The 26268-nt window shown below is 44.6% G+C and overlaps 1 protein-coding gene across 7 annotated transcripts in view; it reads right to left on the bottom strand.

Annotated features, from left to right (window-relative positions):
* The window catches only part of PHACTR4 (phosphatase and actin regulator 4), a 119115-nt gene extending 94163 nt beyond the window's left edge, over positions 1–24952 (bottom strand). For 3 of the 7 annotated variants that reach the window (XM_077337228.1, XM_077337231.1, XM_077337232.1), the window contains exon 1: positions 24779–24934. Coding sequence is in view for 2 of the 7 variants with exons in the window: in XM_077337226.1 (XP_077193341.1) it covers positions 24820–24943 (124 nt within the window). In the remaining 5 variants the exon portion in view is untranslated. Of the gene's footprint in view, positions 1–24421; positions 24485–24778 lie in introns of all 7 variants that reach the window. The other 4 variants (XM_077337229.1, XM_077337234.1, XM_077337226.1 and 1 more) reach the window with 2 other exon arrangements.
* Positions 24953–26268: the final 1316 nt, after the last annotated feature.

Below are 26268 nucleotides of genomic sequence, written 5' to 3'. Positions count from 1 at the left end.
GGTGGGGAACACACATCCTGAGCCAGCCACAGAGGGAGGGAGGGAAGGAAGGAAGGAGGCAGGCAGATGGACAGGAGAGGCACTCATCAAGGCTGGTGTGGCCAAATGTGCCATGTCCCAAAGAGGCTACTTCAAAGCTAGCCTGGCCTAGGGATGCCAGCCTCCAGGAGGGACCTGGGGAGCCATCTCCAGTCTACAGACAGAGTCAGGCTGGCATACTAGACATACTTAAAAGCATGGCTTTCTTCAGACCAGAAAGGAAACAGTAGGGTGAGGTGGGTGAGCATGATAAGCACAAAATTATAAGTGGCACAAAGAACGGGAGGAAAGAAGTGAGAGGCCTTTCCCTGGCACAGTCTACTTAGGAACTGTAAAAGATATTAACATGAAAGGCATAAAATAGGCAAGTAGAATGGGCAGGCTGGCCCACGCTAGAGGAAGCAGGTTCTGAACAGGATAATCCGCTGCAGAAAGAGAGAAAAGGAACCCCCCTCTTTTGCAATGATCGCAAGCATTTCAAAGCCCCCAACACAGCAGCTTCAAAACAAACATTAAAAAAAACACATTTCTTTACACAACACGGTGCTCATGTGTCATTTCCCCCTACACAAAGGTTGTTTTTGGATACAATAAATGGCATTTGTGAAGTAGTCCTGTGCAAAGTGATCAGGTTTGGGAACATAACTGTATCTTGTGGGATGGGGGTGAATTCGGCAGACCTCACATAAAATTCAATATGCAAAACGAATGGTTCAAACAGCACCCTCGAAATGTAGATTCCACATGACATAAGGCCAGTTTCAACTTTACATTTGCTTTCCATTGTGTATTTATGCCTACCCTGCCCTTATATCAGTCTGTTGCACTCAATTGGGGCTATTATAGAAAAGGCATGTGCAAGTAAGCCCCAAAATTACACATTCTATCTATATAGAAGTGAGAAGGAGAACCTGAGAGCCACTCCTATGACCAACCCCATGCTGTATGTTCAGATCAATAATTATCCCAAAGCTATTATGGTATTCTAAACTTAGTGATAGAAATCTCTGTAGGACTCCATGATATTTTCCTTAACATTCTGTTCTTGCCCTCACAAGCAAACAAACAACAACACTAGCAGTCCTTCTCTTTGGGCTTTTTAAAACGCATATATAGTATACATAAGAGCCTCTTGTAGCGCAGAGTGGTAAGGCAGCAGATATGCAGTCTGAAAGCTTTGCCCATGAGGCTGGGAGTTCGATCCCAGCAGCCGGCTCAAGGTTGACTCAGCCTTCCATCCTTCCGAGGTCGGTAAAATGAGTACCCAGCTTGCTGGGGGGTAAACGGTAATGACTGGGGAAGGCACTGGCAAACCACCCTGTATTGAGTCTGCCATGAAAACGCTAGAGGGTGTCACCCCAAGGGTCAGACATGACTCGGTGCTTGCACAGGGGATACCTTTACCTATATATAGCATACATAACACTCATAAAAGATATCAGACTATAGAATAGCAACAATCAATAACAAAGGATCAGTAAAAACCTGATCATCAGTTCAAATATGCTAACACAGCAATATGACGAGCTGCTCCATTGATTCCAATAGGTCTGAACTGGAATAACCCTCCATTGGTAATTGATACTAGACTAGAAAGGATATTTGATACACAACCAGCTTGACTACAATGCCAATAAAAGTCTTCTGTATGTGTGTAACCACCTTGACTTTGTGGACAGGGGGCAGAGAAGTGTTTTGGTTAATTACATACATAAAAATGGCCAGATCGCCAAACCTCAAGCAGCAAATCACATAATACAACAGTCCTGAGAGGATGAGTTGAGAAATCTCCATTTTTTCCAGTTCTTTTTCCCCACTAATTTCACTACCTAGTTGTGGGACTACCAGACGTCAGTTTCCCTAGTGAAAACAGATGCTTTGGAGGGAGGGCTCTGTATACCACTGAGGTCCCTGTTCTCCCCAGGTTTTTTAGGTTGAGGAAGTTTAAGTTCAGGATAATACTAGTACATGTTTTCACTGGCAGTCTTCAAGCAAAAGTTGGATACATACTTTTCTTGGATGCTTTAGGATGCTCTGGGCTGATCCTGCGTTGAGCAGGGGGTTGGACTAGATGGCCTGTATGGCCCCTTCCAACTCTATGATTCTATGCTTCTATGTTTTCGGAAAAGTGAAGCTGTTAGTTGCTTCCAAATTTCCAACTATTCCTGGGAAGGATGAAGTACAAGTAACAGCGCCAGTTGAGATTTGATGGGGGCCTCATGAATCCTTAAACGTGCTCTGGTGCTACAGGCCCCGTAAAGCCTTAAACTGGGCTTGGCAGAAGGTCCCACCTTCAATCCTTGGTACCTCCAATTAAAAGATAAGGTGGTAGGCAATGCCAAAGACCTCTAATGCTTGAGACCCTTTAAGAAGTCTGGTGCCACCCAAGAGTAAACAATATTTGGTGGACCAATGGTTTGACTTCTGTATAAGGCAGATTCATATGGTTTTTCTTTCCAAAAATCAGCAGAGCCTCTTAAATGTTAGATATGAAGCACCAGAACTGGATTGATCACTACCAGCATGATCCTTGGTGATGAAAATTCTTACCTGGCAACCCATAAGTGGCCACAACTTTGATTCCACCCTTGCGGCAGTGATACCCAACTGGACAAGAAAAGGACAGTTTCAAATCCTGCTGAACAAACTGCCACTTACCATCTTCCCTGGGAAAACAACTAATTGCTTTTCTTGGGTCTCACTACTGTCCAAGTGTTTAAAGACTGGCAAGAGAGACACGGACTTTAGGTTACTCTGTCAGGGCTTAAACAAGATTATTAAGGCAGAGTTGACACGTGGCAGGAAAATGAAAGACGTAGAGGTGAGGAACAGCTGCTACCCACTTCAAACTGCAGGTGATGGGAGTCAGCCTTCGAATGTTCCTTAGCAGAAGAAAAGCAATGCAAACAGAACTTTGGCATCACAACCAAATCATGATAATCTTTCTTCATTTCTATAGTAAGGAGGAATATGAAATGTTTAACCTGACCTGGATAGCCCAGATCTTAGAAGCCATACAGGGTCGGCCCTGACGAGTATTTGAACAGGAGCCTTCTAAGGAATTACCAGGATTGCTATGCATAGCTCGCCACAAGATTCTTGGGAGGTGCGGGGAGAGACAGGGAGTGTAGGAAGGGAGCTTTAAGAAAAACACAGCCATATAAAACAAGAAATGGGCAACTGATGAGAACACTACTCCTCAATTAGCACCCTGGTACCCAGCAAAACGTCCCTTGGTGCCAATTTGCTTCTTCCTCCAAAGCAAAGATTCAGTCCAGGTATTCTACCTTCTCTTTGGGCAGTGGAGCCCAGAAATAAGCAACTTCACACTAGAAAGATGCTTGGCTGGCAACTTCCCAACATTTTGTAATTGGTCCTAGCTCTCCATGGCAGCCACTTTCTGGTCCTGGCAATCCATGACAGCCATATTGCAGTGATGCCCATCTTCTGTTCCCAACAAGATGGGAGACCATAGATAACAGAACCTGGAAAGGCAGAACACAGCCCAGTACAATGCCTTCCCGACCACAATACTCAGTGCTGAACTTCTCCAGTTCCAACTCAGCTGTGCAAAGCATACCACAAGAAACATTCTGGAGATGCAGAGGGATGATAAGGTTCTTGTTCAGCATGCCCAATGTTTATTTAAATTTAAATGTGCATGTATCAGAACGGACACAAGACTTCAATTTGTTCCAAACTCTGTACCTGGCACTACAACTGACAAAAAAAAAAAGGGTGGGCAGAGGTACCAATGGGTCCCACAGGAATGCATCTCATCTGAATTTGCTCTGACTTCATAAGGGGCTTCCCAAGCACAAGTCTACATTAGGCAGATAAAGAGGCATCATGCTTAAAGCACAAGTGTTTTTAACAAAAAAAACTATTCCTTTTGTGAAGGTGATTCTTAGTGTGCATTCTAAACACAACCTGGCAGTTTTCTGGAAAGGCTGTTAGGAGACAGATTGGAATGCATGAGGTCATCCTACCCGGCCCTGCCAACAGCTTGAGAGTTATAAAGCAGAACTCTTGGCTACAAAAGGTTGCTGACATCAACACTTCCCTTACCGGGAAAACGCTCAGAGCAACAGATCGCTGCTTGAAATAATTGTGGGAAGATTCAGGGAGAAAGAGTCTAAGAGCAACACAGGTGACTTGGATACTGGCCTCGTGCCTGCAGGACCAATCGCAAATATGCCTGGTAAAAAAAAAAATCTCCTACCGGAACAGAACTCGAAAAGTGCAAACACTCCCTTCAAAAGTAAGCTGCAGGGGATTGCGGACTCCACCCTCTAGGTAAAGTTTCTGCTGCTACAGCCATAATGCACAAGAAGTCGGACTGTGTCATGAATCAGCAACCAGCAACAGAGGCATGCCTGTCTAGGCAGCAGTGGGAGGGCAGCTGAAACCAAACCAACACTGCCAAAGGTGATACACCAAAAAATAATATCCTCCACAGTTACCAGGAATGTTCTGCCGTGGGGGAAAAAGGTATGATCAGGAGTGATCCAACAGGGACAGCGACCCCAGGATCTACACTTGATTTTTTAGATGCATTTGGATGTACTAGTACGGAGCTTGACAAATTTTCTGTCGTTGTAGTTTAGGAAAAACCATATTTTCTAAGTACCACTACCACCATCCTCCCAAAAATATTAAAACACCACAATTAAATTTCTAAGTACCATGGTGACAAGGCGCCTGGGATCTGTCAAGTCCCATAATAGGAAATCAGGGCATGCTTTCACATTTTGACATTAACAAGCCTAGGGGATCATTACCCCTTCAGTCCCAGCCCCACCCCACATACACACAGTAGCACATAATTAGGTGTTTCAGGCCCATAGAATATGATACTTTGCCATTATGTCTTAGCTACTGAAGGGGGAGGGGAGTATTTGCTTTGATTCAAGTAAGGATCCCCAATATGTTCCACACCCTCACATGATGCCAGATGATAAGGCTTTGTTCAGGGTAAATATGGAATGGGGGTGGAAAGGGCCACCGTCACAGGGATTTCAAGGCAAGAGACGAACAGAGGTGGTTGGCTGCTGCTTGCCCCTGTCGAACCCCGGATTTCCCTTGGTGGTCTCCCATTCACACTTTATTTACAGTCATTTAGACCAACATTTCAGATGCACTAAAAAACAATGGCAGTAAAAATGGAGGCAACACATACGTAAGAGGTTAGAAAAGCTTCAGCAGTAAAGCTTTAGAACTTTTAAAACCATAAAAGTCAATATTTAAGAGAAGCATAAAATACCATTGAGTACTTTACAAAAGCAAAAGGAGACATAATAGCAATAAAACTATTAAAACTATCCTTATCGTTGTTGTTCCTCTATACATTTGTGAAACAGCTTGGGGGGTGGGACGTGTCCAGCTGTCCAAGTTGGAATCAGGGTACAGCCAGCTTTGCCCTGATTGCCCTGCCCCTGCAGCTCCTGCCCTCCGTCCCTGGACTCTAGCCCCTTTGCTCTCAGACACCGCAGTGCCTGGAGCCAGTGGCAGGTAAAGAGAGAGGGGCCTGGGCAAAGGGTCGTGGTGGAGAGCTTGCTAATGAGGGCCTTTTGGCCTGCTAAGCAGGGCCTGCTGACGAGGGCCTCCCAGCCCCCACCCGCCTCACTTGATCTGGCTGCGAGCTGCCACCCAAAGCCACCTTGAGCTGCCTGGCCAGGGGCCAGGGGAGAGGACCCTTTCAAGGCCGGTTCTTAGGAACAGGCCTTGAAGCTAGTTAAAATATAAAACTAAAAGCAAGGTTAAGGGGCGTACCATAAAAGCTACTAACCAAAACATAAGTAATTCCATGGAATACCCTGATGCTCTACCTATCTCCCATTCAAATACTGACCAGAGGCAACACTTATTGATTTAAGACATTTGTTGGCTGCCTTTCTCCCTTGTGGAACGCAAGGCAGATTACAATATAAGGCTTACTACTCTGCTTAGCTTCTGAGATCTGACAAGCCTGGGCTAGCTTGGGCCACCCAGGTCTATACAGAAATCCTGTTAGCGAGAGCATTTAATTTAGCAGCGATCCAAAAAGCAGCAAGGTTTGATTAGATAGCAGGAGAAAATCATAATTGCAAATGTTCAAGGAAGCATAACTGTTTGTCCGGAAGACCCAATTACTGCGAAAGATTGGTTCGTTATTTTAAAACAGTGTTTCCAGTTTCGATGCAAAGGCCAAAGCAGCTCCAACCCCTTTAAAAAAAGGATGGCAAGAAGTTTGAATAAAATTTTATTTGCATGTGAAAGCAGACACACTGAAGTATTTGTTAATTTGACTTCATACCACTTTTGTCCGCAAACAGTCTCTGGGAGGTTTACCTAATGAGCAATAAAACATCATAATATTAAAATGCGATAAACACATTAAAAACATTATAAAATCCAGTAGAAAAATCCTCCATCCCCCATAGCAGGACCACTCCGATCCACCAATATATGCCCCCATAAGAAGAAGAAGGGGGGAGAAACGTGGAGAGCAAGGGAGGAGGGCCCACTTAGTATTGAAGCAGCCATGGCCTCAAGTATAGGCCTGGTGGAAGAATGCTATTTGTCAGGCCCTGCAGAATGTTTGACAGCTCTGTCAGGGTCTGGCTCTCAGCTGGCTGCTCTTCCCACTAGGCCAGGGCCAAGCTGAAAAAACCCTAGCTCTGGTTATATGCTTCTTACCAGTTCCAACCAAATGACCATGATTTCTGCAGCCAGCTTTTAAAAACCTTGAAAAAGATCATCGGAGATATAGAAAAAATGGCCCTCTGTTAAATCTCAAGAAGGAGGAGAAGGAGGAGAAGAGTTGGTTCTTATATGCTGCTTTTTCTCTACCTGAAGGAGGCTCTAAGCGGCTTACAGTCCCCTTTCCTCTCCCCACAACAGACACCCTGTGAGGTGGGTGAGGCTGAGAGAGCCCTGATTTTCCTGCTCGGTCAGAACAGTTTTATCAGTGCCGTGGCGAGCCCAAGGCCACCCAGCTGGCTGCATGTGGGGGAGTGCAGAATCAAACCCAGCATTCCAGATTAGAAGTCCGCACTCCTAACCACTACACCAAACTGGCTCTCCAACCTCTCTTACACCAGGGAGGTAAGATTTTTCAAGCAGCAAATATCTAGGCAAGCTGTATTTCTGTAGATGTCCAGAAGAACTGAAGCTACACTATGCAGAGCACTTAGTCACAACCATCCTCAGATATGAAAAGTTCTAATGAGCACTCTGAGAAGGATCTGAGAAGAAAATAATGACATCATACAAAAAGAAAGTTGAGAACTTGACCCTCATTGTTATGGTCACTTGAGGTTGCTGCCCTTTTATTTTTAAAGCGATGTGTGTCTCCTGAGGACTAGAAACGACAACATTTTTCAAATATAAAGATTTCCTTTGATCCCTGACTGAAGCAAAGGGCTATGGACCGTGTAAGCCAGAGGGTCCCCCACCTATTTCAGGCTGCAGACCCTTTGCACTTCTGTCATAGTGTGGTACGTATAACCACCGAATGGTTGCCACAAAACAGCTGCCGCAATACGCCAAGCCAGATGTCAAAGGGCTACCACAAGCAAGATCCATGTGCTGTGCTAACTGCAGCCAAACCTTCCAGGACATTCAATAAGGGACCTGAAAGGAGCTGTTCTATTGCAAAGGAACTTCAAGAACAGACTAGAAAGGGAGATTGCAGTAATGCAAGTTATTACAACACTCAAAACTATGACAGACCCTGGACTCAACAAGGACATAGGTTTTTTTATCTCACTATGCATGCTAACTTTGATTAACTCATGTATCCACATTCCTCACAATTTATTTTATTTTATTTGGGACCATGTGACTGTGAGATGGTAGTGATATGTAATGGGATCTTGAGTTTAACTCCCGGGTCTTGGGATGAGATAGTTGCCAGTGCAGCAATTCACTTGCAGGAATGTTTCACACTTGTATGGAGACAGATGGGGCCAGCAGCAAATGGTGGGGTGGGAGCCGTTTATCACTGACATAGACAGTTTTATTTCCTCTATGTTTTTGTGAACTACAACTGAATTCAAGGGGACTGATTGGCTATTTTGGCAAAGAATCATCATACGGCTGTATCTGGATGTTTGACGCAGTTTACTAATTTAACAGAATTAATTTTTGCTTTATATTCCCACTGTCATGATGGTAGTTCATAGTCTGAGGAAGAGTGCTTGCACTCGAAAGCTCACGCCTTGAATAAATCTTTGTTGGTCTTAAAGGTGCTCTGATTTTATTGTGCAGCCAAAGCAACATTAAAAAAAACCCTGAACAGCCCATCAAACTGCCAGTGGCCAATCAGAAGCTTTGCAAGGCAGAATTCCCACCAGAAAAGGTGTCAGCATACAACATCACACCCACAGGCATTAAATTGGGAACAATTGGTATAGGCCATTCCCAAGGGTTCTTTACTACATTCATGACAACTGCACTATTTTAAACAAAGAGTCTGCTCATTCTGCAAGCTGACAGGCTAGAAGAATTGTCTCTGGTTTCCAGCAACCTCACCTCCAAACAGCCAGGCCAAAAAGAAAGGGAAAAAAGTCAAACACTTTTAATGCAGCCAAGTCACCATCTGGAACGTTTCCAAGTCCAGCAAGCAGGAGGATCACATCAGAGCTTTACAACCTGGAGGCTCACTGGCAGCAAAATGGATTTCAGGGGGGGGGAGTATTTCTGAAAGGCTAATACAGGCAAATTGGAACAAATCCTTCGGGAGAGGAGATAATCCGGAACTTATTTACCAAATGAAAATGCATATAAATCCACCGTTTATGAGGAGACAATTTTCTACCTATCAAAGTGTATTACTCTTGTTTTATTTACAAAACGGGACCAGGATAAGAATAAGAATAAGGCTTCTCGGATTTTTGGCAGCACAACTGAGACGTCGTTTTCCAAGCATACTCTTGCTAAATAGCAGACGCACAGTTCAATCCTGCAGCACCTATCCTGCTACAACAGCATTTTTCTCTGATGCAAGTGAACTTCCCCAGTGGCCAAGACTCTGAAAAAATGTCTTGCAACAGAGGAAAGCACCATTAGGACCATTAGGAGAACAGACTCGAGTTCCACCCTCCTATTCTTTCTCCTTGAAAAGCATAGGGCACACATCGCTTAGATCAGGGGTAGTCAACCTGCAGTCCTCTAGATCAGGAGCAGTAAACCTATGGTCCTCCAGATGGTCATGGACTACAATTCCCATGAGCCCCTGCCAGCAAACACTGGCAGGGGCTCGTGGGAATTGCAGTCCATGGACATCTGGAGGACCACAGGTTTATTACCCCTGGCTTAGATGCTAGGGTCACTAAGGGCAACCACCTGCCCCCTTGATCCCTGTCCATCGTGGCTGCTCCAAGGGGATGACCAGTGGATAGGAAGCCCACTCAGGGATATTATCAACCTCTCCCTGTCTACTGGGGAGTGTCGTGGTTCTGCAGGGACTTTAAGCTGTCTACTGGGGAGTTCCCAGAGGCACTGAAGGAGGCAGTGGTTCGTCCCTTGCTGAAGAACCCAGCCAACTACTGCCCTTGCGGGACCCAGCCAACTACTGCTCAGTCTCAGATCTTGCATTTCTAGGTATGATGGCTGAAAAGACTGCTGTGGATCAGCTCCTAGAATACTTGGAGGAAGCTTTGGCACTCGACCCATACCAGTCAGGCTTCCATCCTGGCCGTGGGGTGGAGATGTTGCTGGTCACCTTGATGGATGACCTCCGGCACCAGCTGGATAGGGGCGCTTCGGCTATCCTCGTGATGCTAGATCTGACAGATGCATTGGACATGATCGACCATGAGATTTTAGCCCACTGCCTTGCCGGGACCGGGATCTGCGGGATAGCCCTGAAGTGCCTATTCTCCTTCCTATGGTACAGGAGACAGAGTGTTGCAGTGGGGGAGGAGCTGTCATGCTCCTTTGAACTTCCCATGTGGAGTCCCACAGGGCATGATACTCTCCCCCATACTCTTTAACATCTTTATGCACCCTCTGGCCCAGAGTTTTAGACTGGGAAGTCATCATGGATGGCCACCCAGTCTAAAACTCTGGGCCTGGACTCCCCTCCCTCGGGTACATTCATCAGATGTTTGAAACCGTAGTTGGATGGCTCAAGCACAGTCACCTGAAATACAACTCCTCCAAGATGGAAGTTCTGTGGCTGGGAAGGAGGAGACAAGCCAGGAAGCACATTTGGCCAATCTGGCCAGGGTGCAACTCAACATCTCCCCCCTGTGCCAGGAACCTGGGTGTGATCCTTGAAACCTCTTTCTATGGAGGCGCAGGTCAGGAGAGAAACCCGCCTGGCATTTTTCCATCTTTTCCAGGCGAAGCTACTAGCACCCTACCTGTCCCCGGAACACCTGGCCATGGTGATCTATTCAACGGCCACCTTTTCAGTCCTGGCCCCAACTTGGTGGGATGATCTCCCGGAAGAGCTAAGGGCCCTGTAGGAAGTGTCGTGGTTCTGCAGGGCCTTTAAGCTGGAGCTCTTCCGCCTGGTCTTCAGCTTAGGCCAGAGTGCGGGAGATCTAGGGGCCCTTCACATCTACAGCGACAATCTGTGTCGGAACGATTGGCACTCCAGAACTTGACCTGAGGTGCTGGGAGCGGGGTGGGAAGTATTCTTGGTTCTTCTTCTTCTTCTCTCTTTTGCACTGCCCAGTTATGGTTGGGTTTTAACTTTTGACCTTTCATCTTTGTGGGGTTTTATATTTTATATTTCATAATTCTAACTCACTGTGAGATGAACTTCAATAGCAGCAGGATATAAATCTAATAAATAAACAAACAAACAAATAATAGATGGCACACAAATTTACTGGCAAGAAAAGGCTTTACCATAAACAGACTATTATGCCAACTGCTTTTGTTTACAGCTTATTTAGGCTTCAATTTCAAGATACCAGCAGAAAGGAATAAAAAACATACTGGAACAAATGGCTAACAGTATATCCCGTGTCAACCCGAAACTCATCTGTACTCGCACAGCTATATCAGACAGTAACTATTTCCTACAGATAGTTTGCAATGATTCATGAAACGCTACACGAATCTTGCACCAGTGGTCAGGAAACGCTTTCTGAACACTAGCTCCATTTAGCATTGATTTAAAATTAATTCCCACCACAAAAGAGGTTTTGGACATAACAGCCAAATTAAAGGCTTAGCTCTTTCTCCCACTGTAACTAATGAGAGTAGGATGGCACCAAAAGGGAATTGTACTAACCCTGTTCACATATTACAGACAACACACGTACATCTGAATGTAGCAAGCAGCCAACGCCCATTCACTTTGCAACTGTAATGAATAAATATGGGGGAATTATCACTCATCCAGCTGTACAAGCACTGAATCTGCCATGATCATTACTCAACACACGTATTTTAAAAAGTGAAGAGTACAGGGTATATGAATTGCAAATACATTCTGTGTAACTTACAAATAGGGCTCCTGTAACCGGGTCCATATCTCAATAAGTCATTAAACTAATATACTGCGTCACTCACGAGTTGACATTACAAGTTTTACAAAAGCCAATGTGGTGCAGTGGCTCGATCACTGGGAGGTCAAGGTTCAAATTACCCAGGATACTGTAAAACAGGGGTAGTCAAACTGTGGCCCTCCAGATGTCCATGGACCACAATTCCCAGAAGCCCCTGCCAGCAAATGCTGGCAGGGGCTTCTGGGAATTGTAGTCCATGGACATCTGGAGGGCCGCAGTTTGACTACCCCTGCTGTAAAACATACTTTAGACCAGGCTTTCTCAACCATGGTTTCATGAAACCTTGGGGGTTCTTGGCAAACCGGGGTTTCCCGAATGGGTGGGAGTTTCCATAGATTTTTTTAAAATTGTTAAGCGTTTATGGGTGAGATGACCATGTTGACCTGCCACCCCAATGGCCAATGATGGGCCCAGGAGGGGGTAGGAAGGGGAGAGGCCCCAGGTGAGTGTGTACACAGCTATGCTTCCCAACCATATTCTGCACAATTGCACCACTCCCAGGCCATGGGAGTTCCATTGTTTGTTTATCTCTCTTTCTCTCCCCACCTGTCTTTCTCCTCAATGAGGACTCAAAAGTGGCTTTTACAAAGAACTTATATATTTTTTTCTAGACTAAAATATGGACACTGTACAACAACCAAAGAAGAGTAGGCAATGCATTGTGTATTGAATTTGCAGTAGATCTTAACACTGGGAAAGAGATAATCATATGTGTGAGGGGAGGCATTAGAGATGAGGCCTGTGAGCCAAGAGGGCAGCAGCTCGAAAGAATTTGGGAACCCCTGACTTAGATGGTTGTTGTTTTCTTTCCATATCATAAAGGTAAAGGTATCCCCTGTACAAGCACCAAGTCATGTTTGGCCCTTGGGGTGATGCCCTCTAGCGTTTTCTTGGCAGACTCAATACAGGGTGGTTTGCCAGTGCCTTCCCCAGTCATTACCATTTACCCCCCAGCAAGCTGGGTACTCATTTTACCGACCTCGGAAGGATGGAAGGCTGAGTCAACCTTCAGCCGGCTGCTGGGATCGAACTACCAGCCTCATGGTCAGAGCTTCAAACAGCATGTCACTGCCTTACCCCCTGCGGCACAAAAGGCTCATATATCATACTTTCCCTAATTTTGAAGTAAACTTTCCCTTAGAAGTTAAACCCACATGCACCTGTGCTACACTACTCCGCTGTGCTTCATTTACTCTGCTAAATATCCAACACCCTTCCCGGTGCCTCCCTCCACTTCGCTTCCCTTTGCAGCACCAACCTTCCCTTCCCAAGGAGTAGCAGCACATCTTCCCTTCTCTCACTGCCGACTCACCCAGAATATGAGCAGCTGTGCAACAAAAAGTATTAGTTGTTCAGCTAAAGCCAGTTGATACACGAAGTTTAAAGCTATTCCTGCCCTTTTAAGAAGCCCCAGAGACATGCAGCCGGCATATCAGAAATGTATCAGAAATGCAAAGCCAGCCACAAGTTAATAGACACAGACAGCAGAGTTCTCTCTTTGATCTGCCGACAAGTTCAGCATGAGGCTGCACCACATAATAGGCAGAGGCAAAAGGAAATTCTTTTCATAATTATTTTTTCTAACATGTATATTGCCTAGATTCAAATGAGTAGCCGTGTTGGTCTGAAGTAGCACAATAAAATCAGAGTCCAGTAGCACTTTTAAGAGCAACAGATATTCAAGGTGTAAGCACTCGAAAGCTCACACCTTGAATAAATCTTTGTTGGTCTTAAAGGTGCTACGGGACTCTGATTTTAATGTATATTGCCTGGTAGCCATTCACCACATGAATATGCATTCCAATTCAGTGAAGGAATCAGCCACTCTGTGCACACACCCACAGCAGCAAGCATGCCCATGCTGACTTTCACACATTACAAAATGATATTTTTCTAGATATGGATGGCTGAGCCTGAAAACCTGATGGGTGAAAAAGGTCCTCCCATAAGAGTCTGGGTTCTCCGTACAAATGCATAATTTTCCCGTCCTCTGTTTCATCCTCACAACAACCCTGTGAGGTAGCTTAGGCTGAGTGAGCGTGACTGGCCAAGGATCACGCAGCGAGAATCTAATCAGTTCACCACGCTGGTTGGAAGCCCGGCATCCTCCTACAATAGAGGGAGCTGCATTTCTCCCTTCCCATTTTATTTCCAGAACAACCCTCTAAGATAGTTAGATCGAGTGTGTGCCTCACCCAGTGTCACCCAGCAGAGTGGGGTTCAATGGATGGAGGGGGGTTCAAACCTCACAGGTCCCCATCCAACACACCAAGCTGCCTTCATTTGGGCAAGAAAAATAACAGGACATTTGACTCCTGCTTATTGAGTTCTTCCCATCAATTGAAAGCCACATGAGCACCGATAAGCAGCAGGTCCCAGCTGTATGCCACCCCCCTACTCCTGGCTTTAAATCAACTGGCTTTCTGTTAAACTAACACTATACCCAGGTCAGTGGTTCTCAACCTTCCTAATGCCGCAGCCCTTTAATACAGTTCCTCATGTTGTGGTGACCCCCAACCATAAAATTATGCAAGTGTTCTTTCACAGAAATTCAACCGAAACTGACCAATGGCATGAAGATCCATTGTTCATGACTGTATATAAATCGGTTATAAATTGTATATAAATGTGCAGGCGCCTTCAGGAGAAGCGGCAATAGAGGCGGCGCCCCCTCCCACCAAGCGGCTCGCCGTGCCGCGACCCCTGTGAAAGGGCCGTTCAACCCCCAAGTTGAGAACTACTGACCTAGATGGTGCAAAATCTGTGACGAGGCAGGCAGTTCCATGAGAATCCTGTGGATTTGAATTGTGAAACTTGACCTGGAGACTCATCCGCACTCCATGGCTTATGCTCAGTAGCGAAGCATCCGTAATCTCATTCTCCTCATCGCCACCCTCCCTCTCCCTCTCCAGGCACCATGGCATCGCTTCCTGACTTCCAGAAAGGCACAATCAATTAGCTCGCCATAAGGCAAGAGCTAATAACATGAACACTAAACATTGTGCCCAGCTTTAATTAAGCAACTGCGAACCTGTCTTGCAAAATCAACATACCCCTGACACAAGTGCAAAAAGGACATTTGCAAAAACTGCTCCGCCAGACCTTTCCTGCCTTGCCAGCATTTACGTGTTCATCGCAGGGCTCCCCATCTGCAAGGCTGACAAACTGTCCTCAGCCAAGAGATCGCTGCAAAGGGCTGGCACTTCATCTCTGCACTGCTGCAAGCTAGACTGCGCTCTGTTGTGACTTCTGCAGGACCATCACAGTGCACGGCTGATTAAAATTAGGAAGGGGAAATAAGGAGAAGGCAGATACAAGACACCGCCTCATGGTGTTTTACCAGTGAAAGGTAAGACAGACAGAAGGAAAATTAGAGCAAAGCCACTGCAATGAGAAATACATAGAAAGGGAAAATAGAGCTGTAAATACTCCAGTTTCCTTGCAAGTGAGGGTGAAGACTGGGGGTTAAATAAACACTGAACTGAAAAGCTAAATTCTGCAGAGGGATTAAAAGAAGAGATACTTCCGTCGGGAACTCTAGCCACAGTAAGGAAACAAAGAGAAACTGCAGAATCATTTAAGAGAGCAGGGGCTTTCAGGAGACCATAGAGATGACCCCCACAAGGTTTTCAAGGCAAAAGACTGAGGCAGTTTGTAGAGCAAGGTCTGAGTCTAGTGGCACCCTTAAGACCACCAATGTTTTATTCAAGGTGTAAGTTTTCAGGTGCCATTGCCCTCCTCTGCACAGTAACCCTGGAATTCTTTAGTGGTCTCCCATCCAAATACTCAGGCCTGCACCCTGCTTAGCTTGTGAGATCAGGCTCACCTGGACCATCCAGGTCACGAAGACCTACAGAGAGCTAAGCAAAAATTACAGTGATAAAGAGAAGAGAAAAGGGGAGTGGTTAGACTAAAGTTAGAGGATGCTGGATGCTTTATTTACTTCATTTCGACCTCACCTTTCTCCCCAGTGAGCCCCCAAATGGCTTATATCATTCTGCCCTGCTCCATTTAACCCTCACACCAACACTGAGAGGTAGGCTAGATTGAGAGTGTGCAGCCAGCCTGACATCATCTAGCAAGCTTCCATGGCAGAGTGAAACACTAAAAATACCACCTCACCAGCATATAGTCCACAGACCCAGGAGACTGCGTGGTTTGGAAAGGGCTGAACATCATTAGCAAAGAAAGCCAGTTCAAAGCGACATTATTGGGTAAATAAGGGTTTGGCAAGGTCTCAGGCTGCCCATCATCCAAATGGGAAATCCTGTGCCAAAATGCATCAGTCAAAGTCCTTTCACTTCAGTGGGCTTAGACTAGGCCAGGGGTAGTCAAACTGCGGCCCTCCAGATGTCCATGGACTACAATCCCCATGAGCCCCTGCCAGCGTTTGCTGGCAGGGGCTCATGGAAATTGTAGTCCATGGACATCTGGAGGGCCGCAGTTTGACTACCCGTGGAGACTCACTCAACTTTTGTTTGCAATGCCATCACTCGAGCAAAAGCAAAGTACAGCTCATTGCTGTTGAAAAAGTATTTTAGAGGTAAAGCAGGATATGCTATTCTAGTACCTACGGACTGAATATATTAAACCTGCAGACTACTGGGCCATCATGGTCAGTATTGTCTACTCAGACCAGCAGCAGCTCTTCAGGGTCTCAAGCTGATGGCTTTCACATCCAGAGCCAAAGCTCCCTCCCTCCAAAACAACTGACCAGAAATTGAGATATGAATTCTCAGATCTCCAAGTCAAGTGTTATAGGATGCAAAGGTACAATGCACCCTTCCAGGACTGAATAGGGACACAGGATTTTTATCTCATTACAGATGCTAATTTTCTGCTCTGAAGCATTTTCCCTCTGCTCTATTACAATATGCGTAGTACTTTGCATTCTTTACAACACCCCTCCCGCCTTCTGATTGGGATAAATAGACTAGGTCTACATTCCGACTTCTGTCTGATGAAGAGAACCTTGACTCTTCAAAAGCTTACACTCTGAAAATGTTGTGGGTCTTTGTAGCAGAATGGGCAGGGCCTGTTTTCCCGAAACCTGGAGAGGCTACTCTTTCTCTCTTGGGCAACGCACTGCCACCACCCGACATCTGGAAGGAACTGGAAGGGTCAGGACTCCCAGTTTCCCTTCCCAGACCTGAGGTCTTACCTCTGTATCTCCAGTTGCCCAGCACCTGGTCACCACGAGGACAGTTTATTGCTTTTTAGCCCCTGGAGGAATAGTCACTTGCCAACTGATGGCCTTCCCCCAGTGATCCGTTTACAATAGCATGTCCAAGACAGTGGGGGTCTATGTGGTTGTGATATTCTGGGCTCCCTGTCAGGGGACTGCTGCCTTCCACTGTGGTGTCCTTTTGAAAATGGGCACTCCTAGTGAATGTGTTCAGGGAAAAGGCTGTCTTGGAGCTCTGCCACCCTCTCCCCTTCCCATCTCCTCCAACTTTCTGTGTTTTTTCTTCTGCATCTGGTGAGTGCCTGATCCCTCCTTGTTCTGCCTGCCTCCCTTACATCCTTCACCATGTTTCTTCCCTCCCTACCCTACCCCTTTGTGAGTGTACTTTAGTGGTTCCCTCTTCCAACTACATTCCTTCCACACACATTTACCCCACTTGTCTTTCTCCTCTCTCCTTGTTCCTGCAATCTAACCCAAGTCTGTCCCTTTGGTAGACTTCCCATCCCTCCCGGGTAGGATTTGCCTCTTGTTCCTTGGGCCCACTGCCCGACCAAGTGAGTGGTGAGTCAGGGCAATTGGGAGCTTCCTGAAGCTGCATTCTGTGTTTCCGTTCCTCTTGCTTGGCACTGGAGCCTCCCTGGTGGCTGAGCCAGGCAGCCTGGCTGGTTGCATGATGAAAAGCGCCACATCTTGTCAGGGACTGGAGGGCCTGGTTCTCATCTGTTCTCCACCTGGGTGAGTGCAGTGGCCAGCTGTGGCTCATCCCAGGGAAAGGGTGGTCAAGTCCAGCCTTGGTGCTAGCAGGTCCCGACAATAGTACAGAGAACCCACTGCCAGAATCAAACATTATAAAAGTATTTATTAAAATGGAAATGTTCACAACCATACTTTTAGCACAGCACCAGACTGAGCAGGGATTCAAAAGAAATGAGTAAAACACAATTATTGTCCCTTCCTCTATACATGCCCACCCAATCTTAGAATCCTTGGCTTCGGATTTGCAGGTCTCTGCAGAATTTCCATTACCATGAAGCTTCCTTCAGCTGTCCAGGCCGGCACACAAGTCAATGGCTGCCGCCTCCATGGTCAATGAATGTCCTGATGGACCCAGCACCAAAGAGCACTTCCTTCTTGCTTCCCCGAGTTTTATCACCTCTATTGTTTGCACTGACTGATCAGGTCAGGCCTGGTCAGAAAGGTTTTTCCTGGAGATTCTGGAAGTCTCTCAAGTATTATATTTCTCCAGATCTCAAATTCCGGCTTGGGAGGGGGAAAACTAGACCCTCCTATTGTATCTAGCATTTTATTACTGGCAGGTTTTAAGAGGTAGCTGACGTAAGCCTGGAAAGCCATTAACCAACTTCCTCCACCCTGCTTGTTCTCTGCTGAGGGGGGGGTGTCTTTTTTAAAACACAGATTGACGGCTCTGCTCATATTAACCTCCAAAGGGGAAAAATATAATTTCTTCACAAGCTCTAAGCTGCTACTGGACTCAAATATAACTCTCTTGGAGAAAGCTTCAGGTGGGTAATCATGTTGGTCTGAACCAAAAGAATAAAGTTTGAATCCAATGGCACCCTTAAGAATAAGTTCACTTCCTAGTATAAACTCGCGTATGTGTGAATACTTCTTTTGGTTGAACTCCCAAAATTCCACAGGGCCGGCAAAAGGGAGCTCCTCCACCAGGCATTCAACTGAGGCTAATCCAACCTAAAAACATCCGTGGTCCCCCTCAAGTCAGACCTTCCATAATCTGAATGATTCTGACCTCACTCGGGGTTCTGTGGAAACTGTTCAGTGAATTCATTATGATAATCTGTTAAACTTGTATTTATTGTTAGAATTGTTATTGATGTGTTGTGTTGTGACTGTTATTTAATGTATGATGTTCTATGTCTCCCATAACGTACCATGTAAACCGCCCTCGGCTGCATGGGAGAGCAGTATAAAAATCTAAGAAAATAAAGAAGTAAATTTAGATCTGAAGAAATGTGCATGCATAAGAAAACTTATATCCAGAATTACACTTATTGATCTTAAAGATACTACTGGACTCAAACTTTACTCTCTTGAAGAATAAAAAGGAATTTTGAAAACTGCTTAAGAGCTACTTGTGAATTAGAAACGTTGCTCAAGAAAATGCATAACGAGACACAGCTATCGGCATCCCATTGCTGCCCCAAACAGCCCTCATTCCAAATGTAGTTTTCAAGCTGGCGATGGCAAAAACTTCATTCAAACAATATAAACTGTTATAAGCAGAAGGAGTTCCTGGGTATAACAGCCTCCTTTTCGTTTTTACTTCATCAGTGAACTTATCAATACAGTGTAGTATTTCTTTAAATTGGTTTTTACAAGGATACTAACAAAGTTAGTCTTCAACACGCAACCTTATATTTTAAGATGTATATCTTGGGTCTACTAATACCAAAAGTCCAACAAGGTAACCATCCTCTAGGGCAGTGATTCTCTACCTTCCTAAGGCCGCAACCCTTTAAAACAGTTACCCATGTTGTGGTGACCCCAACCATAAAATTATGCAAGTGTTCTTTCACAGAAATTAAACCAAAACTGACCACTGGCATGAAGATCCATTGTTCATGATGGTATATAAATTGGTTCCCCCCCCCCCAGGGTTTCTCAGTTCAGTTCTGCCTCTTTGTCCCACCATGCCAATCTTGCTCTTTTCCACTGCTCCAGACGGACGCTCTCTGTTATTCGATCCCCCAAAGGGGTCCCGACCCTCAGGTTGAGAACCGCTGCTCTAGGGAATCTTATAAGTGACCATTCCAAATGTAGCATCCCAACAGTAAGAAGAGAGCCATCTAGCAAGTCATTTTCTGGTTTCTTAACTGCCTTCCTCCAGACACTTCCTAAGGCTGCAGCTCTTCAAAAGCAGTATTCAAATTTTTTATTTAGACAAGCACCCTGCCAAGTTTCGGATTTCTCATTTCAAATATTGCAGGGATTTTATGACATGGTTTGCACCTTTGGGGAAAGACAGAGCCAAAACTCCAAATAAAAACAAAACGTATTGACTGCTTGAGTCATTCGCAACACTATTCCCACCTAAGCAACACCCAGAAGCAGCCCTTATCACAAAAGCTCTCCCGGAACCAGCAAGCACTACTAATTAATAGCTAAAAATAAACAATGGAGGAAAACAACCCTTAACACAAAGGCGAATGGCAAGCTTTGCAGCCACAGAATATTCTACCTCCCATGAACTTTTAAAGCCTATTCAGCCAAAAAAGAACCATCTAGTTTTGCATGCATGCACAAAGTAAAATAATCCAGGAGGTTGTATCACATGCGGGAACATCCTAACAACAAAGTAACAATGACAAAAATCAACTTTGAAGCCCCACTGATTACAACTAGAGGCAAAATCACTCGGAGACCTTGAGTCAGACTCTTTCTCTCCCTGTCTCACCCTAACCTACCTTAAAGGGTAGTTGTTCTCAGGATAAAATGGAGGAATGATTTCATGGGTCACCTTGGATCCTCATTGGGAATAAAAGTGAGATATAAATTTTAAAAATATATAAATAACCTGGATTGATTCACACATTCTATGTTTACTTATTAAACACAGGTGTCCTAAGCAGAGAGGCTAAAACCTTTCTTTCTGCATATCTGTCACTTGGGATGCCAATTCAAAACCATTGTCCTAATCTTGTCAAGTCCATCCTCCATGCTTTCTTCAAAAATATGCACTTGAAATCTTCCACTTGTTGAACCGCCGTGCTCCAATAAATCATTTTGCTCAAGTAAATAAAAAAGGCCTGCCCACGCAGGAACTCGGAATCTTCAAGAGCAAAGGCATACCTCCTGTAGGAGTGCAGAAAGGTGTTGATATTCAGCACTATGCAGCATTATCTAGCCACTTACCTATTGTGCATGTTTTTATCCCGCCCACTTTTCACGGAACTTAGGGTGTTTACACTGGCTATCAGTTTGCTTTTGAGTTAAATTCGAGGCACTGTGTTTTTTTTTTTACTGTAAAAGCCCTAAGACAAGGACCACTTCTGCATATATTATTATTAATTGGATTGGATTTTTATACTTCCATGCCAGCAGATCCACCAATTAAAAACAGTGAAAGCAAGCCCTACTGGAGCAGATAAAAGACAGCTGTTTTTGAGTTCCCACATTCAGGAGAAAAGCAGGGTTTAAATATCGAGCAAATAAAAATAAGCACGGCTTTCACAGTCACAAATGTCAAGATCCAAACCTACTTCCCCAAAGAGATTTGTAAAGTCAAATTATTTATATTTCCAAGAGAGTTCTTAAACCTTTTGTCTTCAAATGACAGTAAGCTGATTGAAGATGTCACTAAATGCTCTGCGTCAGCCACTATTTGTTGATTTCAATTTCGGTGTTGCAGTTATGTTTATACCAATTTTTAAAAAACATTTTCAAGCTGTGGTGAAGCAGGATGAGCATGCTTCCAAACAACAAATCACCCCATTTTGCCCCCTTAAAACTCTCCCTTATTAAACTACAGTTTTCTCATGACTACTGTTATAATAAAATTCTCTTCGCCCTTAAGGCTGCTTTCTCCTGCTATTGACCAACATGCTTTTTCAGTTCTGCAACCCCTCTCTCCAGTAAGCAGCTAATCTCTTAACGGCAATTTGCAGTAGCTGCAGAGAGATCAACGAGGGAATCACACTATTTAGGTCAGCAGAAGGACTGGGCTCCCAAGATTATTGAAATTAAAGCGAACAGTAAATTAACTCACGATTGAACAAAGTGGAAAGCCACAGACCGCTAATCCGAATGTATGAAAACCAAGATACACTGTTAGTCTGTTGTAACAAAGAGCCTTGCAGTGCTTCAAAGAGTAACAGGTTTATGGCAGCATAAACTTTCACGGACTAAAGCTCACCTCACATACAAAGATTTTTTTTCCAGGACCTCAAGTACAGCAGAATGGAATAGCAAAATGCTAGTGTAGACGGAACCAATTCAAACTGCAGGCATGTGATTCACATTGCTTAATGATTTCCTGATAGCTTACATAGGCAAACATTTAACAGAATGTGTTCCACACCTCACCTGCAGTACAATGTGGTATAATCCGTTCTACTGCCCTCTGGTTTTCACAACCTAATTTTGTTGCCTGGGTAAATAAGGCATCAAGATAGCATATGTGTACTGCGTGTAAATACATATTTTACACAACCGGCTTATGGCGTCTTCAAGGCAATCGGCGAACAGGGGTTGTTTGCCATAGCATAGCAACCCTGGATTTCCTTGGTGGTCTGCCATCCAAGTACTGTCCAATGCCAACTTTGCTTTTCTTCTGAGGTCTGATGAGACTGGACTATCCTGGACCATCCAAGTCAGGGCACACACATTTACATCTATATTTGACACATGAAAAGGGGAAAAAAGAATCTTGGAGTGGGTCATGGGAAGCAAGAATGTCTGTGATATTCACATGCAACTGTGCATCAGATAGAGGGGTTGATCCGGCAACAGCTGAGCAGACCCTAAAGTGTGCTTAGCATCATCACATCTGTACAAGAAATACCACAATGCCTGCTGCAACACAGTGCTTCTATATAATTTTTAGCAAAATACAGTGAACATAGGGAAAAACATAATATCCAATGCTCACACAGTTTTATTGAATTTTCATCATTTCAAATTGTATCAGAAGAAATGCTTTATGTCTTGTGCACATGGAAAAGGTAGCAGGGGGACAATCACTTTTCAGGATTTGAGAACTTCTATTCATGCGAGAACACCTGGAAATCTTCCATGGGATCCAACTTACAGTACAGAGACAATTCCTAACAGGGCTAATGGGTGCTAACACTATTCTTCCTTGCTTGGCTGTGCCCATTCAACATATGATCTCAAGCAACTGCCCAAGAACAAATCAACATCCTCGCATGCTTCCCTGTACACTTCAAAATTCATGGCCGAGTTTCTATCTAGTTTAAATCCTATGTCTGGACTTTACTTGTCATTGAGCAACCTCTTGATGATACTTTTACAGCATTTCAGCACACAATAGCTGACTATGAGCCATTTTCCTCATTTCACAGAAAACTATTACTTCCTCTTCCATGGAAAGTTTGTAAGAAAAAGTTCTCTGTGGTAAATCTCACCCCACCTCCCCATGTCTCTCACTTCCCACATTCTGGCAATACCCAGAAAAAAGCAGCAGAGGAAAAATGTTCCCGTATTTAGCTACCAAGATTCTGAAAAGGAGCTCCAGAGGCTGCTTCCATTCTTCCTAACAGCTCAACCTTTTTATCCCACTCTGCAAGTCCTGTTCACAGCTGGCAAAGAAATAACCTTAGATATTTTTTTTTAAGAGTCAAATAATTCAATTAGAACTAAAAACCCTAGCAGACAGATGAGAAACAAGACAGGGGGTTGTATGATTTTCTAGAGATGTGAGAAGTCCATCAACAATGACTGACATATGTTTTGCTCATGTAGGTTAGTACAATAAAATTCCGAGATTGTTAAGGAGAGAAGAGGCACTAATTTTGGATATTCACAAAACCCCCACTGAAGCAGCCTAAGAAAGTGACCCAGCTTTGAGAAATTTAAAATATTTGTCTCCCACTTCAGCTCTCTGAAAATGAGGACACTTCCCTTACCACAGAAGAACAGACAGTTATCTTAGATAACTATGACTGGAAGGCACAGATCCTCTACAGTGACAGCAGCAGTGATACAGAGATTGTGAATTGGGATCCTTTAACTAGGCTTGGGTTGGCTGATGGACAAAAAATAGAGGACAAATATTGTATGTGGTGGAGGAAGGCTGAGAAAGCCTGCTCAAAAGACAATCATTCAGATTTTGTTTTTAAAAATATGCCACTCCTCTCAGTCCGTGAAGGAGTAAGTGCCGTGGATGACTCTTTCCTCAGAGTAACTACAATCCAAAGTGTTGATAAGGGTTCCAGTTGAAGTCACTCATCCCGTCTTTTCTACTTCACACATAATTCATAACTTATATATATTAGCTACAAACATAAAGTGATAGTTAACTTTTTTTAAAGGCAAAAACCCTTCCTGGACTGAAAAACTGCAGCCAAGAGATCCCTCAGAAACTCTTTCTGTAAGTTTTCAGGCTTTAATACAGCATGCAAATCAGTTGGAGATCTTTATTCTTTTTGCTATTCAGTTACCATCTCGCACAGGCAAATAATACAGAATTACACACACACACACAACTTCCCAAAGCAAATTTGGGACACAAATCATGATCGCTTCAAGCAAAATTAATGCTGAAGAAGGGAGTGGGAGAAGAAGCCCACATAAACATGCACACATTAAACAAAATATTAGAGACCAAACTGATGTGTGAAGGACAGCCAAGAGGGAACATAGGTGCATGACTACCTTTTAGGAAGGAGAGAAGCAGAGAACAGTCTAGCGATAAGGGCTCCTTACAGAATATAAGAATAGCATAAACAACATACAGACCGCAGAACTGAGGGAAAGGAAGAGATTCCCCCCCCCCAAAAAAAGACTTTTTGCTCACTCCCTTTGCCCTTTTCTTTGACTATTCAGAGAAATTAATATTTTTGCGGCACTCAAAAGCTCACACAATGTTTCATATCACTGGGGTTGGTCTTAAAGCAAAAGTGCTACAGAGACTCCTCCTGTCTGCTTGACCAAGGCTACCTTGGGAATCCAAGTCTTATTTGAAAGGCAATACCTTTAAGGTGGCGTTAGGCTTCTGTTTCGGTTTTGTGCCGCGCGAACGCCTCATCTGGGATTACTATTTCCAAAAAAGGAGCAAAAGTCAAGAGAAAGAACGAAAGAAGAGCGGGAAAGAAATGCAAAAAAAGGGATCATTGGATTTTGAAGAGCTTACAAATGACTGGACGGGATGAGGGAATGTGGAGAGGAAGATGCTGACTAAAGAAAGAGGGAGACAGTCCCCTCCCCCCCCCCCAAAAAAAAAACAAGTTAAAAGGGGGGAATGAAAAGAAACCGGCTTCCACGGAGCAGCGAGAAGGCAACTGTCGAGGAAACTTCTTAAATTCGCTCATGAGAGGAACCACGTGCATACCTGAGGCAGGTGAGGGGAAGGGGCCCCACCTGGTTCCTCACCTGGGTGCCCTCCCTTCACCTCGCGCCGCCTCCTGTCCCTCAGAGTCCCTTCGGGGCTGCTGAAGGTCCCCGTCGCCACCGCCGGAAGCCCCGCTGCTGGCAGGGGAGGGGAGCTGCGCGGCATGACGGGACTTGTAGTCTTCGAGGAAAGGGAAGGGAGGCCACGCCCCCTAGTGGGGGCTAACGACCGGCCACAGGTGAGGCCAGGAAGGGACTCGGTGGGCGGGGCCAGAACGCCGGTTATGGTGCCCTGAGGGACGGAATTTGAGCTTTCCCGCGCCGAATGACTCAGTCGTTCTTGTGAATTTATTAAGTGTGAATTCCTTTAATTGTGAATTTATTGAATGTGATTTTATCTATCGATCGATGTAAAAGGGGAACAAGAAATTGCAAAATAAATAGATTTATTGATGTTTTGTGACTTAAAGACTAGTACATTTGTATTGTGTATTGTCATCGTCATTTTTTGTTTATTTTTCTCTCACCCCAAGGACTCACTAATGTTACAGCTGAATAATAACAGTTTTCATGACAAATATTGGCAGATTTGTTCTCTCTGTGTGTTTTAAGACAGGAATTCAGCAAAATATAGAAGGAATATGACTGAAAACCTTTGCAACGTTACTCAGGAGTGAATTCTACAGAGTTGTGTGTGTGCCATCAAGTTGCTTCTGACTTATAGTGAACCTATGAATTAATAACCTTCAAAACCTCCTATCTGTGCTCAGGTATTGCAAACTGACGACTGTGGCTTCCTCCCTATTTCAGCTTTGGTCTTTCTCTTTTCTTGCTGCCTCCTACGCTTCCTACCATCATTGTCTTTTTTCCAATTAGATTTGAGCCCCATAGCACCTTAGAGCAGGGGTAGTCAACCTGTGGTCCTCCAGATGTTCATGGACTACAATTCCCATGGGATGTTGCTCTCCAAGGCAGGGGTAGTCAACCTGTGGTCCTCCAGATGTCCATGGACTACAATTCCCATGGGAATTCCCATGGGAATTGTAGTTCATGGACATCTGGAGGACCACAGGTTGACTACCCCTGCCTTGGAGAGCAACATCCAGAACAAAAGCATTGTAGAGTCAAAGCTCTCTTCATCAGGCATGAGTAGAAATAGAGACCTCCCTTTTATCCTACTTAGAAGGTGAGAGGAGTATTGTAAAGGATGCAATGATATAATCCTTAGTATAATTAGCTTGATTACAGCTGAGGGGAAATGCTTTTGTGGCAACAATGACTATCCATAGTGAGAGATGACTCCTATGGCCATGTTCAGTCCTGGGTGGTCCATTGTTATGAATTTGGGAATTAACTCAAATTCAGTAATCCCAGGCTGCAATTTCCCTTTGAAATGTCTTTATTTGAAGAGTACCACTCTTAGGTCAGCAATAGAATGTCTTCTCCGGAGAGTTGTGTCTTCTCATAATGCAGGGATTCCCAACCAGGGAT

Source organism: Paroedura picta, chromosome 5 (assembly GCF_049243985.1).
Source record: "Paroedura picta isolate Pp20150507F chromosome 5, Ppicta_v3.0, whole genome shotgun sequence".
In the NCBI taxonomy this organism is placed as follows: domain Eukaryota; kingdom Metazoa; phylum Chordata; class Lepidosauria; order Squamata; family Gekkonidae; genus Paroedura; species Paroedura picta.
This window is presented reverse-complemented; position numbering and strand designations above follow the sequence as displayed.